The 16,409-nt window shown below is 40.2% G+C and overlaps 2 protein-coding genes across 2 annotated transcripts; one reads left to right on the top strand and one right to left on the bottom strand.

Annotated features, from left to right (window-relative positions):
• Positions 1–1,152: 1,152 nt before the first annotated feature.
• On the bottom strand, positions 1,153–6,191 carry ints5 (integrator complex subunit 5). The gene is made up of 4 exons (XM_008304232.1): positions 5,975–6,191; positions 4,696–4,948; positions 2,585–4,561; positions 1,153–2,332 (listed from the first exon to the last, which is right to left on the bottom strand). Exons 1-4 carry the CDS (start codon positions 6,064–6,066, stop codon positions 1,613–1,615), a joined length of 3,042 nt encoding a protein of 1,013 aa, XP_008302454.1. The 5' UTR covers positions 6,067–6,191; the 3' UTR covers positions 1,153–1,612.
• Positions 6,192–9,301: 3,110 nt separating this feature from the next.
• On the top strand, positions 9,302–14,732 carry LOC103374189 (HRAS-like suppressor 3). The gene is made up of 5 exons (XM_008304231.1): positions 9,302–9,438; positions 10,265–10,312; positions 10,543–10,651; positions 11,120–11,388; positions 13,921–14,732. Exons 2-5 carry the CDS (start codon positions 10,298–10,300, stop codon positions 14,032–14,034), a joined length of 507 nt encoding a protein of 168 aa, XP_008302453.1. The 5' UTR covers positions 9,302–9,438; positions 10,265–10,297; the 3' UTR covers positions 14,035–14,732.
• The last annotated feature ends 1,677 nt before the right edge of the window (positions 14,733–16,409 follow it).

The raw sequence follows: 16,409 nt of genomic DNA, 5'->3' as shown, positions 1-16,409 counted from the left end.
TTTGATTGATCAACCTCACTAAAGATGTGACTTGTGATATGGAATTACATGTGGACAACCATCACATTAGTTTAAAACAAAAAGAGTCAGGCCCACTGACATAAAAATCAACTCTATAGTAATTTTTAAGGCACCTGATTGTGGTGTTGAAGTGTCTTAGTATAAGCTTCTGTGAAAACATATAAAGGCTAATGCATTATAATGTGCATAAGTTTCAACTTTTCAGTTTAATCTCTGTTCAGGGGTGCTGAGAAAGTGTTTCTAAAGGGTAACAAGAAGATTACCAGAGGAGAAAATATTTTTAAAAAAATAACAATTCTTTGCTTTTTTTTCTTGTGATATATAGTTTTACTTCAGCGGCCCCTAAAATGCATTGGAATTCAACAAACTGCAAGAAAGAGGAACTGCTCCTAAATGAATTCAAGACGATTGTAAATTCAGTTGTGAATGATGTTTTTTCTAATAGTCTTTGTTTTTAGCTCATTTTATCTTTCCAACTGGTCCTGGTCAAGTCTCCTTTGAAAACAGCTTGCTAACCCCAGTAGGACTTACCTGGTAACATAAAACTTATACACAACTTTTTAAAAAAGTTAATCCCCTGCATGTTAGTGATTCATATTAGTGGGTCACAGAAAATGGAAACCATCTCTGAGAGTGTTTGCTCTGTAAAAAGACTTTGTGATGTTCACTTTAATGACCTACAGTGTCCTGTGATGATACATTTCAGCATTAACACGGTGAAGAAGAAAGCCATTTTCTTTTATTGTGATGGTCAAAGACCCCTGAATTCATTCCCTGTTGCCATGTGTTTTCCCATCACCTTTTGTCATGTGTTTTCCTACCTCCTGTCACAGGCACCCGATTCCACCCCCTGTTGTTCATTGCCCCCCTTACCTCCTGCCATTTGATTAGCAACTGTATGTTAATTTACCTCTATTCACCTCTGTATTTACATACAGCCCCCCTCTACCCTCTGACTTACCCTATAAATGTGTGACTCTGCAGATGCTCAGGGTCGGTCCACCTTCACAGACTCATGCTCTGTGTTGGTGAGCCCACCGTATACCGGAATACTAATAAACACCCACTACAGCAAACTTCACATGAGGACTATGAGTAAAATTTCTTCAACAACGGACACTAAAATCAAGCTGCTTTTTGGGAACATATGAAGATTTATTTTGTAAAGTGGTTGAAAGTTTTTTTGAGAGATGCAAAGCATGTTTGTAGCCACAATTTTAGAAGCCGAACAACCTGAAATTATACAAAACAATCCATAACTGATGAAAGCAGAGTTAAGTTGTAATTTTTAAGCAAAAATGACACGTTAGGGCTCTTTTGTGTAGAGCTAATTCTGTATTAACATATTATACATGTGTGCCTTTTCTCTTGTCTTTCTCACAGAAACTAGTTAGAAACGTATAAAGTCTAAAAATACGGTACAAAAGGTTTACACATACACATGCACACAGCTCTACTTGTATGAAACTGAACTACAGCGACAGAATTTTGCAGTCCATTCTTGGAGCGATGTAACACAGTATTCCCTCTGTTTTGCAGTCTGTATTTATTCACCGTCACCTGCTCTTCACAGTTTGTTTGACACCACTGCTCAGAGCTGGAAGCGCCAGCACAGGTGCCCCAGTCTGTCAATGTTTTTGTGGAGGACGCTGTGAATCGGTGCCACGTATCTCGCCACGTCACCGTCCCGTGAGAAATCTCTGCAGAACAGGCCCTTCTCTGAGCTGAAGACAAACTTCTGGGGCATGGGCGCGTTGCCTCTCACGTATTCCCACACAGCCAGGAGCAGCAGCCTCACCTCGAAGGGAGTGAGGTGGCGGAAAGCTTCATGAACGTTGGCCAGCACAGGGGGCAGGAGTTGGCCTTCTCCCATGCAGGACACCAAAAGGCAAGAGGCCTGGAGGTGCCACGGGGAGTCTGTGGATGACACTTCACGGGACGCCTCCCAGTGGGCCAATAGAGTGGCCAGGAGGCCCCTGAGCACAGCTGAGCAGTAGCAGAGAGCCGGGCGTCCGGCTGCCACCACCTGAAGAAGAGGGAAGAGCACTGGGTGGGCCTCAAAGCAACGGCGAATGTGGATGTCTCGCTCCACTGTGGTGCGAGCGTGCTCTTCTGGGGGCCAGGACAACTCGCCATTGGCCACATCTGGACAGACGTTTTCCACCAGTGTGACTGCAACAACCTTTGCTGCCTCTGCGTTGATGGGCAGTGGCTCGTCGGGGTCAGACAGCGATCGTGAGCCATTGATGGAGCCATTGAGACCAGAGGAGCTGCAACACTGGACTATAACAGCCAGCAGAGTCTGGATGTTCTGCAGAGAGAAGAAAACATTGTGAGTCTTCACTGCTGCAGCACAAAATACATACAAATACACTTACATTAACTTTGTACACAGTTTCTACAATCTGCACTCATTTTCAGGTGCTGTTAAAATAACGGAATCAAATTTACATTCAAAATCTGCAGTTTTTATATGGAAAAATATCACTTCTCTAACTGGTATATAGCTTTGACTCCACTGCTGGAATCTTGAATCTGCTTAGCAAAAGTTCTCACGTCTTACCTGGATAACCCCAGACGGGTCAGGCAGCTGTGCGACACCGCGAACCTTCAGTCCCTTACCAATCACCCCTGCATGAAACACAGACCACACACTACCAGAAAAATTAACGGTGGTTCCAAATCGACAGTTGATATCCAGCAAAGAGGCTCCCAGGTCGGGGGACACAGATGGGGAAAGCACGGGGGCACCAGACATGTCTGCAATCTGCCCTCCAAACAGGTCAGCGTTGCCTTTATGTAGCGCTCCCTCGACCAGCTGCTGGAGTACAGCCTTCAGAGTAAGAGGAGAGTACGCTGCAAAACGGGACAGAAGCAGAACAGAGCAGTTCACAGCCTCTGCTGCCTGCCCTCCATCTCTACCCACCTTCCCCGCCTCTCCTCTCCTCCTCAGTGCCAGAAAGAAATAAGTAACAGCAGCACGGGACAGCAGGAGCAGGTGAGCTGGGGAGGAGGTTCGAGGGAGCGGGCTGCAGGACAGGAGGCGCACTGCAGCGTGAGACACAGCCGGGTCCCCGTGGAGAAGGAGAGGGCCAAAGTCATGGAGGTGTCCTGAGACCGCTGAGCCCACCTGGATGGCCATGGAGGATTGAGCACCTGCTGCTCCTCTTCTCTCCTCATCCTGACTCTGGATGGCTGCAGCCAGGTTAAGCAGCAGCTGCCTCAGCTGTCGGGGCCCCAGGGTGTGCGTATGGATCTGGGCCACACAGCGGGCTACAGCAGCAGGAATGAGTCCTGCCATGCAGGAGGATAGGGTGGTGTGGAGCTGCCAGGCCAGAGCCAGCTCCTCTGGGTTGCGGGCCTGTGTGAGGAGCTGGCAGAGGGCCTCGGTGGCAATGCTGGGACCCCTATACACTGACAGCAGACACAGCAGCTGGTGCAGCCAGAGGTGACGCTTCCTCTCCAGTCGCAGTGTCTCGGCACACAGCTGACCGACATGAGATTGCAACTCCTCTAAGAAGGGGATGACCCTCTGGGGCTGAGAGGGAGCTGAGTGATGGGCATTGGCTTCAGCTCCATCAGAGCGATTGAAAACTAATTTGTGGAGATGAAGGAGCAGCATCTGGAGTAGGCGGTCGCAACCTTCTCTGACTCCTTCATGAGGTGATGGGGTTGGGCCAGAGATGATGACTGAAGCTGGGGTCGCCGTGTCTGCCAGAAACCTGAGGACCCGTGCCCCTCCTGATGGGCTCTGACTAATGAGGTGGACAGCCAGACCCAGTATGTTATCCAGTTCCTCTCTGGGGAGGCCCTGCAGCAGAGCCTGCAGCTGGAGCAGGACCGGGGGCCGCAACAGCTCCACCAGCTCTGCAGACACAGCACCAAAGAGGTTCGGGGACATTGCAGTCAGCTGCAGCAGAAATGGTACAGCAGCACGACGCAGTTGAGGTGAACTTTCCCACGATGTTGAGGATGAAGTGGGAGACAGAGGGCTTGACGGGCTCAGACTCTCCTGAAACATCCTGAGCAGCTCCTTCCGGATGCTGTCTGAGTGGTGTGCTGCAAGGTGTCCAAGGATTCCCACCACCGAGCCAATCTTGGGCACTCTGTTGCCTTTGTCCACTCCCATTACCAGCAGCCCTTGGTCCTTAGCGCCATGAGAGCAGAAGTCCTTCAGTCCACATGCCAGCACTCTGCTGATGATCGTACCCGGGAAGGCAGACCCAATGTGAGCCACCACCCAGTCAAAATGCGGCGAGTGCTGTACTGAAGTGTCCAACAGAGCATCCACACAGGCATCAGGGCACCAGGCCAGCATTGCTGCCAAACACTGGGAGTAAGCCTCCATGAGGGACCGAGTGGCAGCACAAGACATCCAGAGCTGGAGCAGCTCATTGAGGCTGGAGGAGTGAGGGGCCACCCTGCGGCCAGCGTGTTTGCTGCTCAGTTGGCCAAGTAGGTCCACAGCCCAGGTGGACACGAGAGGGGCCCAGGCTCTGGGGTTCAGACGGATGAACTCTGACAGCACACCGTGAACCTCCTACAGACATGAGAAATAATAAACACAAATTTCCAATAAATCAGAGGTTCTACAATACAAAGACTAAATAAAAAAAACTTTCAATATGTTCATCATTTAATGATTTTCAAGATAGGTGTTTTAGAAAGTCACACCTGTATGATGTCCTCCAGGTTGGAGCTGACCCCGGAGCTGGCATTACCCTCCGTCTCCAGATTGTGTAGAAAGGCAGACACATGCTCATCATATACGCCCCTCAGATGCTCCAGCACCGCACCTCGACAGGCCGGGACCGAGCGCAGCAGCCGCACAGCGCAGCGGGCATGTTCCCGGACGCTGAGCTTCCGTCCCTGAACTGTGTCAACGCCGCTGATGAAGGACTTGATCTCCTGAGACAGTTCCTGGGCGCTGGAGGAGGAGAAGGAAAAGTTTAGCATCCACAAGCTAAAAATGTTGAGGAGCAGGAATGAATAAAGAGGTGTTTCCCCATATATGTGTGAGAAGATTCTGCCAGACTACCATTAAAAATCTATTTAAATGTTGCTATAAGACATTTCTGAGCTGTGACTAATGATTTTTTGTGTTGTCGAATAATTTAGAGACCTTCTTCTTGATTAATCCTTTAATCTGAAATGGGACAAAAAGTAGTGAATAAAACCAAGTACGAAATGCTTTAGACTGCCATCACGTTTCAACTACATCTTGAGATTATTTTCAGAAAATTGCGCAAAATATTATGTGCCTTGACTGACTAATCATTTAGTCTATATAGTGTAATGTTTAAGAAAGTTTAAATATATATTTACAATACAGTTTTGCAATTTCCTAAACTTTAATACAAGGTTCAACAGATCAAACCCCACATTATTTTCATCAAAACTGATATGATGAAATGTGTGAATGTACACTTTCACATTACTTTTTTCAATTATTATTATTTATTATTATTATTTAATTACCAAAAAACAAAAAAAATACCAACACTTTTGAAACAATTTTGCTTAGTGAATGAATAATTTTATCTCAACAAAGAATATTTTTAAAGAATGTATTACTTGCTTCAATTGAGTGTAAAGTCAACATGTCCAACATTAGTTGGATACTGCTTTACAGATATTTGCTTTGCTCCAGCTGATATCATTTGAAAGTGTTTTGGGTGTTGGTCAGGACACAAAACTACTGTAAAAAAATATATTTCAGGTTCTAACTGCCTGTCATTTGTCTGTAGTCTTTAACACTATAACCCGGCTGTTTGTGGTCAAAGCACTGACTCCCAACACGAGCTGCCTGTTTAGAATAACAGCCTAGTACCACACTAACTTTATCTTCTGTCTAGTCAACTTCAACACATTGCAGAGAGCCTGTGGTGGCTGAGTTTCCAGACTAAATGTAGTTTGTGTGTTGCGCTCCGCCGCCTCCTCCCGCTGCACTCACCTCAGAGCAGCCTGCGCTGTGTGACTGTGGCTCTGCATCGCTTTCAGCGGACTCCCGTCAAAAACCACAGACATCGCTTGGTCGTTTAACATTAAAGCGTCACATCAAATCCACCCCTCGGCTGTGGAGCTTCGACGTGAGCGATTATTACAGCTTTTTGTTATTTTCTCAGTCAATTTTCAGGACAAAATACAACCAAAGGGCGCTCCAAAGGCGGAAGGTGGGACTTCTTCGCCGTTTTAAAAAAGGAAACCCGACGCACACTGTTGACGTCACTGGCGACACCTAGTGGTTACAACTGACATTATTATTATTATTATTATTATTATTATTATTATTATTATTATTATTATTAGTGTTGTTGTTGTTATTGTACTTTTTATGAGGGCTTTGAGTGACAAAGGAAAAACAAGAGGACACAACAGATGAACAATGCAAACCACAATAAGTCAGCAAACTTCAAGGAACTCCTGGTGAGCAAAAATACTTTCCAGAAGAGAAATACGAGTGGCATTTTGGAAATAAAGTCTAATATTAAAATTACATTACATTAGATTTAACTTCAACATTATTGCCATCGAACAGAGTACAGTAGCTTGGACAACAAAATGCAGTTTAGCATCTGACCAGAAAAGCCAAGGAAGCAGTAAAAGTTCAGCACAATGTAAAATGTCTGAGTAGATTACCTTTAATGGCAGTATGATTGTGTTAGGATATATACAGTACAAACAGTACATGTGAATAGGCCTGAGATATGAATATCTAAGATGTATGGTAATAAATATGGTATATGCAGTGTGAATACATCCAGTGTGATACAATAATCTGTTTATTAGCACCGTAGCAGCTAGAAGATCCCCGGTTTGCATCCTGACCTGAGCCTGGGATCTTTCTGCGTGGAGTTTGCATGTTCTCCCCATGTACCTTGGGCTCTCTCTGGGTTCTTCCACCTTCCTCCCACACAGTCCAAAAACATGCTGAGGTTAGCTAGTGATTCTAAATTGTCCGTAGGTGTGAATGTGAGTGTTCTTGTTTGTCTCTCTGTGTAGCCCTGTGATACACTAGTGACCTGTCCAGGGTGTCCTCTGCCTTCACCCTGAGTCAGTTAAGTGGTGTATAGATAATGGATGGATGGATGGATGGATGGATGGATGGATGGATGGATGGCCTCTCCTCTTCCTTTTGCCTCAGTTTAGGGTGCACAACTCCTAACATTAGCCTCTCTTCCTATCCCCTCACCACCACTCCCATACCTCACCTTAATTCACCAACACCCCTCAATACTGAACTGACGTGCATAGAAACAAACCACACTAAAATTAACAAAAATGACAATTTCTTTCTTTCTTTCTTTCTTTCTTTCTTTCTTTCTTTCTTTCTTTCTTTCTTTCTTTCTTTCTTTTTTATTTTTTTGCAAGTTGTCCTCCTATTTATTTAGGGAGCTTTCATTTTTCTTATCAGAATACTGAAATAGAAGGATTTTTTTCTGTTTCAGATTTTTAGTTAGGATTTTGTTTATTTAATGAGCGATTGTTTATAGGATATTTTTTATGTTTGATTCTGATTTGAGTTGTAAATAACCTAATTTAAATTTAAAAAAAAAAATGGATTAAAGGTTCTTTTTTGTGGTTTTGTGGAAGTTAAATTATCTAGGCTTGTCCTCTAAATAGTAATAGTTTAAAGTAGTATAAAGTGAAAGGTGGAGAACAGTCTTTATTCCTGCCTCAGTTTAAATAATTTGAATATTACCTCTACGATACAAAATTATTTCTCCTAAAATGTTTCAGAAGAAGCTTGACTGAACCCCAACCATCTGTGGGGTAAGTCACAAGATAACATAATGGGACTTTGTGACAAATAATCAGTGATCTTGACAACAATATTTCAAATTTATATAGAAAGTAGAAGTAAGAATAACACTTAAAAACAGCAATGGATCAGTTCACCTGTTATTCTCATCATGTATTAAAACCCTCAAAAAATTATGATATAGTTGATCCTGATCAAAGGGTTGGTCACCCAAATTACTACAGAATAAAATTCATAAAAACAAGTATTTCTAAGGCACACCGTTGATTATAACTGTTTAAATGACCAAAAACACAGTTCAAAAACTATTTGTCTAGCTACCCTACACTTACAGTGATATTAATGTAGAACATGGGCTGAGCACAGAAATAAAGTAGAATATCCTGACTTGAAGTGTCTCAGATTTTATATTAGGTTTACTTTGAAATAATTTTAAAATGGTGCAGTTGTTAGGTTTCAAAAAGACTCTAACTTGCCAGAACACATTTATTAGTGACATTTAGGTGCTAGACCATCAACAGGCGAATGGTTTGCTACAAAGAGAAGCGGCTGCAGCTCCACCAATGAACATACCACACTCATAATAGGAAGTCATGACTTACAAAAACATAACTCCATCGAACAACAACATTCAGTAACATACAGAACATATGAAATATATATATTGCAAAAACTGTCTATATAGAATGGGTAAAATCCTGGGGTATAAATCCTTAAAACTCACAAGAGCCTACATGAATACGTTCCTTCCTCTCATGTGCACAAAAATTGCTGGCAATTGTCAGGTTAAAATCATAGTTAGACTGCTGGGCTGTGTTAAGCCCTCAGTGTGTCAAGATCCTACCAAGGCCTCTGCAACTGGCTGAAACACATGTAGTGTAATAATCATGCAATGAATTTTACTTTCCTGAAAGTCGGATTATTTATAAAGGTGTGGTTGAAACTGATAAAAATGTTTTGTAAGCTGCATTTTGAGGTGTGGTTGAATTCTATGTATTATGCTGAGGGGCGTGTCGAGCCTATTTATATCAGTGGGTACGTGCAAAAGAGGCTTACAGCAACACCTTTCAGTTTCATGTTTCTACTATAGATTAGATTAGAACAACTGGTGTAAATAATTACAATACAAATAATAAAGATAAGAAGTATCATGTAATCCATATGCATATGAGTTGCTGGACATGTAATCTGTTTTTACTGTTCAACTTGTTTGTGTGCCGCCTCTGGACCAGGTCGCAAAATAAAGGTTGAAAAAAAAAAAAAATAATAATAATTGTTAATAATTATATTATTATTAGAAATACTACTACTACTACTACTACTACTAATAATAATAATAATAATAATCATCATCATCATCATCAACATCATCATCATAATAATAATAATAATGTAATTGTTATGCATTTTATCATCGTTATTATTGTTGTTGTAAATGATAACATCGATAGAATACTAAACACTAAGAAGTAGAAATAGAAGAAGAAGAAAAGGAAACGGAATCAGTTAGTGGTTGGTGCTTTTATTGTGAGTGTCACGTTGTGCGGCTAAAAGCAGCAACAATCAGCTGATCTCTCACTCGCAGCTTTTCTTTCATTTCGGCTCTTTGCTGGCGTCTCTTCCCATAAAACGCGGTGTGGACATTAAAATAAAAGGTAAGAAATAAACCCGATCATCTGCATGAAATGAAGTTTGAAGGGCTTTTTAAAATTACTTTCCTTTCTGACGCTTCGGAGTTTAATGGCTGATGTTAGCTTAGTAACCGGCGGCGCGTCAAGGTGTGTGATGTAAACAGAGCAGCTGAAGCTAACAGTAGCTAGCTTACCGAGGCTGCTTTGTAGTGGCTTTAATAAAAATCCTCATTTATTCTTCAGATATTTTAACCTGAAGTGCTCCATATAACCTCAGTTTTTTGAGTACATCAGTCCTGCTTTATCTCTCGCCTACATGAAGGCTTCCAGTTCCGCAGTTTGTGCTGCTGTTGAACTGTATTGTGTTGTACTGAAGAGTGTTTATATTATGTCCATCCTGTTTACATCAATGCCTAAAGCTTAAATACAGCAACACTTGAGTATATTTCAGTACAGTTCAGCAGCACCACAAACTGTTTTTTTTTCTCCAGAAAAGGTTTTCAAGCTGACATAACACATCAGTGCAACAATTACAGCTTTAGACAGATGGAGGATTTCTTGTAGGACTTTTGCATTAGTTGTAAAGAACACAGTGTGTGCTGATGTTGGAGTGTTCTATTGAACAATGGATTTATTTTAGAACTGTTTTGATGAATGCATTACCTGCAGTCATCACATTATATGAACGGCATGTCAGAATGATAAAATACACAGATGTGAAAATGTAATATATTCTTACAAAAGTGTGCGTTAATGGATTGGTATGGCTTAGGTTAACACATCAGCCAGGAACAAACACTAACTCTGTGTTTCCTGTTGCGCACTAAGCTGTGATTATTTGTTTCTGCAGGTTTGGAGGTTTGCAGACGAAGGAAACGCTGACATGGCTCCAACGCTGGTTAGAAAAATTACCACTGATTGTTTTTGTCTGGTCTGGTATTGCAGTTGTGTGTCATTATGCAATATTTAGACAATATTTATTTGAATCATTTAGTTTTATTTGCTTTGATTTTAGTGTACACATCTTATCTTAACCCAGGTCAGTCTGGTCGGGTCACATGTCCTGCAGTTGTTTGCGAAACACAGTCTGTTGCGAATCTAACATTTTTTTCTGTCTTGTAATCCAAGTATGATGAGAAACCCGAGCCAGGGGACTTGATTGAAATCTTCCGTGGCTCCTATCAGCACTGGGCTGTTTACGTTGGTGATGGCTTCGTTGTTCACTTGGCACCACCCTGTAAGTCTCCCCACACCATTCGCTGGACTCCTACTCCCACATCCTAAGCAGTCTGGAACAAAAAGCAGCTAATCTGATTGTGACATTTAGTTTCTCAAAATAGAATATGAACTAAGATCATTTGTTCAGTTAAAATGATTCACAGACCACTCGAAGACAAAAGGAAGAGTTCATTTGCAAAAACAGATAACTCCATTTTTGTAGATTTTCAGAAAACATATATTTTTGTTGTTTTCTTGAGATAATATCAATCGAAATGAAGTGGATTTGACTCAGTAGAAATGACATGACAAAAATAGAGATAACTGCAGTTTGATTGATATTGTCTCAGGTAGACGATGGAAAAGTGGGTTTTCTGAAGGTTTGTGAAGATGGAGTTATCTGTTTTTGCAGACGACCTCTTCAAATGTTCCAATGTTCATCATATAACCCCCTAACAAATGATTCTGTTATATGTCTTGGCTATAGCTGAGGTCGCGGGTGCAGGTGCCAACAGTATGATGTCTGTCCTGGCTGAGAAGGCCATTGTGAAAAAAGAGGAGCTGTGGGACGTGGTGGGAACCGACAAGTGGACAATCAACAACGGCCTGGACAAGAAGTACACTCCCCGCCCTGCTCGTGTTATTGTGAGGGAGGCCTGTGCGCGGGTGGGCACAGAGCTACCCTACTGCGTTTTCAGGGGAAACTGTGAGCACTTTGTGAACGAGCTTCGCTACGGCAAGGCCGAGTCCCGGCAGGTAGGTCGAACCACGCTAGGTTATCACATGCATTTTTGGGGGTTGGGGTGAACAACATAGACGGGGTGCCTGATTTAGATGTAGCTGTTGGAGGCTGGCTTTTATAAGTGCGTGATGAATTAAGTTTATTTACACAACAAAACTTCAAGACTTTTTTATATGTCACATGCTGGTACAATATGTACCGTGGAATGCCAAGTGACTGTTCTCAAGGTTGTGCAATAACAAAAAGACATTATAAAAAGAACGATTATTTTTCAAAAACTATAGGAAATTTGACAAAAAAGTCACAATGTCATAAATATTAAGAAGGGAGAGATTTTAGAGACCTTAATGCTGAACGTAATTCAGAATGGTGCTTGATGCCAAAACCTAAGTGGAGTGTAAAATATATAAATAAGACAATTGTATTTAAAATAAACATTGTTTTTAATTAATTAAAGAAAGAAAGACAATAAAGTGGGTATCAATCATAGCAGTACAACATACAGGAGAAAATGCTTCTCTGCTCCTAACAGACATGTTTCACAATTCCAAACTGAAGGAGTGTGGCTCATACAAAAAAGCTTTCATATTCATTTGAAGATTGTGCTTCAGTATGATGCTACCCCAGAACTTCATCTTGAATAATGTAAATAATTGTACATGTGGTGTTTGATGTGTGGAATACCACAATAACATATATATTAAGATTAGAGGCAGCAGATTCCTCTGATACATACACTTGTGGATAAAACACTGTGAACATATTGTAAATATACTACAATAATGAACATAGTTTAAAAAACTGTGGATCTCTACAGGCATTTTTGACAGAGTAGCAAACATTAATGAAAAATATGGCTTCAGCTTTCTGCAATAGAAGGATACTGCAAAAGAGGCCAAGCAGGAGCAAACATCACAACGTCATCACAGTGTTATAAATGTAATACTGAAACCCATCCTCTGAAGACCTGAAGCCAATCGATGCCTTTTTAACTTTGTTTTAGACATCAGGTTGTGAATGGCAGAGGACTTTCTACAGCTCAGTCAGAACAAAACTGAAGCCTTAGTGTTCGGCACAGAGACATTCATTGTGAAACTGAAAGCAAAGTCATGTTGGCACAAGTGAAAAACAAGTCATCCATCTCTCAGATCTCACATTGCAAACATAAGAATGCAATTTATCACTTGTGGAACATTACCAGAGTGGAACAGTTTCTCACAGGCCAGTGCAGAGACACTAGTGAACGCTTTTATTACCTGCAGGATTTATTGTTGTCCTATCTGGTCTCCCCAAGTAAGAAATGATCTCAACTGCATTTGCTTCAAAACTCAGCAGCGTGTGTGTTGACTAAGACCAGGAGAAGAGCACACATTACACCAACTGTAGAGCATCTGCACTGTATACTGACTGCTGTAGAATTGATGTGAAGCTCCTGTTGTTGATTTATAAAGCTCTTAATGTTTTTGGTCTTTTAAATAAACTGAGAGTCAAAACCCTCAGCCAGGTCTTTTGTTGTTATGGTCCACATTTCTGGAGGGAAGCAGAGCATGTTGATTTTTAAAAAAACGCAAACCCGACCTGCGTTGCATAAGCAAGCGACCCTTTGAGTCTGCTTTTAGTTGATTTAAAAAGAATTTTTAAAATGGTTTGTTCAGTTATTTATACTTAGTCATAGTCTAGTTTATTTGTCTTTTTATGACACCATTTAGATTTATTTGTTTTTTTTCTTATCCTGCTTCTGGTGTTCCCTCATTTAATTTATTTCTGTATTTATAATCATCAGTTCCTCAGGCCCTGTATTTATTGATCCGTTTATGTATAAAATAATTGTTTATAGTAGTGTATTGTTAGATTTTCTTTGTTGCTTGTTTGATTAATTTGAACAAATTGAAGACTCCACATAAGGTAGTTCCATGGCAACTCTAAAATAGGAGGCCTCATTTTAAAGGGAGCCAAACTGTACATTGCTGCACACACATGATAAGAGTTATTCCACCCCAGATCTTTTGATATACATCTGTGACTGTGACTTGGGTTCATGTGTTTTGATCTCGTTGGTATTTTCCTCCACTCTGACTTTATAAATGCCCTTTCAGCCACTGCAGAACAGTTGTGTATCACATATTTTAATGTCAAAATTCTGTTTACTGACATTCTAATGTTTACAGATGAAACTATATCAAATACCTTCAGGAATGACTACAGTGTGGATGTTTTTCCATCATTGTAGCTGGTGTTTTCACAGTCCTCCAACTATATAACAAGATGGAGACATGAACTGTGTGTTTGATTTACCAAGTGTAAGAAAATAAAAAGCCTAAAATGGAATCATATACACATTGAGGAAGCAGTTAAACTATAGTGCCACTTAGAACAGACTCCATAGTGACCGCTTTTGTCTGCCCATTATGTTACAATATAAAATGGAGGAATGTTGTACCAACAATAAGATGAAAATGTTCTAAAACACGAGTTGAGATTATTTTGAAAGAGGTTTTGAATGACGTCCCTGCTCACCAGCGAACATCTGTTTGTTGCCCCTGCAGGTGCGTAAAGCGGGAGAAGCCGCCGTGGTTGCTGGCGTCGTGGGTCTGGGTGTCTTCGCTCTGGCCAGCATTCTGTTTGGAAGCAGCAAAAAAGAGAACAAAAACACAGAGTGATGTTGTTCTCTTGGTCACATCTGTAGGGGCTTGATTAACCAGATCACCAGCGAAGTCTAACCGGCACTTATCGTAATCAGCCACAGATAACACTGCCTATTTTAGGTGAAAAATAATAGTTAGTCATCAGGTTGATTTCTATCCTATATACTCAACTTCACCTCTGTCAGCGCCTCCTACTTGACTTGGTTTAAAGAACAATGTAAGGCTGGCTGCTTTGGGATCAAGGCCCTCTATCTTTTAATTGCCTTCAAAAATTTATGCTCCAAGCACAATTTCAACCAACAGTGTTTACACTTGTTGAAGTGCCAACATGAAGTATGCTTAAATGTTTTCATATGGTATTCTGAAGATTTCTGTACATATATTTTGGATTATGACAAATGTAAAGGGTGTCTTTTATGTGTAACTTTACATAATGAATAATAATTTAAAAATGGTTATATGGTAGATATAAGCTACTTCAATTAAATATATTGGGATCTGAGGTTACAATTAGCCATTACCAAACAAACTAATAATTACCTAAAATAAGCTTGTACGATGAAGTGTTTCAACATCGGACAGAACGGTCATGTTACCACAGTACTCTGAAGTATTTGTAACAATTTTGAATCAAGATTAATTTGTCAGTATCTTGATGGTAATGTTGCTTTTTAACAATCCTTTGAAATTAAAAAGAAAATAAAAAAGTTTAATTGTCTACTGAGAGTGTTTTTGTCGATCTGCATGGTGACAAGAAGACATTCATAAAACATTCACACCCATATTATGGTGGTTTTGTTGATTTTACACTAAAGTAATATTCCTAGGCCAACAAGATGAGATTTAAAATACCGAGCGCATTTTGTCTTCAGGAGGTAAGAAGTAAGTTTATGTCCTGCTGCTATATCTGATGGACACATGATGGCAGCACTGCAATTTTTTAAAATCACATTAGTTGCCTTTCGACCTGACTAATCCCTGACAGCAGAGTTTTGACTGTATATCTCAAATGATATGTCCACATGAAATGTGGATTAAGTACAATGTTTTCTAGTAGTTTAATCCAGACTCCAACTAGTTTGATTAAGCTACTAACTGGAACACATTTGTATTCAGTGTTTTAGAACTGTTGAGGTCAGTCTAGATCTCCCATCCAACTACTACAGTCATCTATCTGATCGTCTCCATGCCACACCGCACTGAGGAAGTAAAAGCCAAAGTCAAGTATTGAGTTTTAAAATGAACATATTTTTCCCAGGTTTCATTTCTGTATTGTAAATCCTTTTTTGGATTTATCTTGGGAAATGTTTTCATATTTTGAGATCCTGGATTTCAGACTTTCACAAGCTATAAGCCATATTCATTAAAATCAGAATAAAAAGGCTTAAAATATGTCACATTATGTGTAATGACTGTAGAATATATTGAATTTTCACTTAAATAAAAAATGTAAAATAGTAAACTTTTTCACATTGTTCTATTTTTTTGAGATGCACGAGAATATCTGACTACCAGTCATATTGTAGTCAGACTTCTAATTTTATCTGTTGCACAAAGTTGTTTTGCTCTTCATCAGAACTGATTTGCTATGAATTAATGATGGCTGTTTTCCTCAACCATATTTAACAGACACAAGGATATTTTACGGCGAAAATTCAGAGTTTCAACTCCAAAAAAGAGAAATAAAGAAATAAACAAATCTGTTGCACCAATTTCCAGCAAATTTTGTGAGCATGGTCTTTTTTGTGTAACTTTACATAATTAAGAATCATTTTAAATGGTTGCTCACTGTTACTTATGAAGAAATATTAGCTACTTGAATCAAATGTAATTTAATCTGAAGTCAAACTTAGCTAACACCTAATAAGCTAATAAATACCCATATCTAAATAAGCTCATGATGAAGTGTTTCTACATCTGACAGAAAGGTCATGTTATACCATTCCTCTGATATTTACTTGTTTGTAAAGATTTAAAAAAAAAAAGAATAATTCATGTGAATCCTAGCAGTACTTTTTCTTTCAAGAAGTGCTCCCTTCAGTATCAATCCAACTTAAAAACAATACACTACAAGCAAACATCCTGATTTTAAAAGTTTGTGCATGATATAGGTTACACACATTTGTAGGATCATGTATATTGTGGCAATCATGAGTTTGTAATGATGGACTCAATGAAACACACGTATCAGGCATTTTGTATAGATAGATAGATAGATAGATAGATAGATAGATAGATAGATAGATAGATAGATAGATAGATAGATAGATAGATAGATAGATAGATAGTTCTGCTCATTCAAATTTAAAGTGTATTTTTGTTTGTGTACTGTTATCTAAAGTATTGCTGTAATTAAAGTGAACCTGGTTGATAAGGTTCAGAGTAGAAAC

The sequence above is a fragment of the Stegastes partitus genome, unplaced genomic scaffold (assembly GCF_000690725.1).
Source record: "Stegastes partitus isolate 25-593 unplaced genomic scaffold, Stegastes_partitus-1.0.2 Scaffold2174, whole genome shotgun sequence".
NCBI classification, from domain to species: Eukaryota; Metazoa; Chordata; class Actinopteri; family Pomacentridae; genus Stegastes; species Stegastes partitus.
This window is presented reverse-complemented; position numbering and strand designations above follow the sequence as displayed.

Bases quoted from the DNA above. Each gene is read 5' to 3' on its own strand.
- ints5 (XM_008304232.1), bottom strand. From the start codon at position 6,066: ATGTTAAACGACCAAGCGATGTCTGTGGTTTTTGACGGGAGTCCGCTG. The intron at 4,562-4,695 runs GTGTGACTTTCT...TCATGTCTGTAG, and splicing joins ACCTGGAGGACATCATACAG to GAGGTTCACGGTGTGCTGTC. The intron at 2,333-2,584 runs GTAAGACGTGAG...TTCTCTCTGCAG, and splicing joins ACCCGTCTGGGGTTATCCAG to AACATCCAGACTCTGCTGGC.
- LOC103374189 (XM_008304231.1), top strand. The intron at 10,652-11,119 runs GTAAGTCTCCCC...TCTTGGCTATAG, and splicing joins TGTTCACTTGGCACCACCCT to CTGAGGTCGCGGGTGCAGGT. The intron at 11,389-13,920 runs GTAGGTCGAACC...TTGCCCCTGCAG, and splicing joins GCAAGGCCGAGTCCCGGCAG to GTGCGTAAAGCGGGAGAAGC.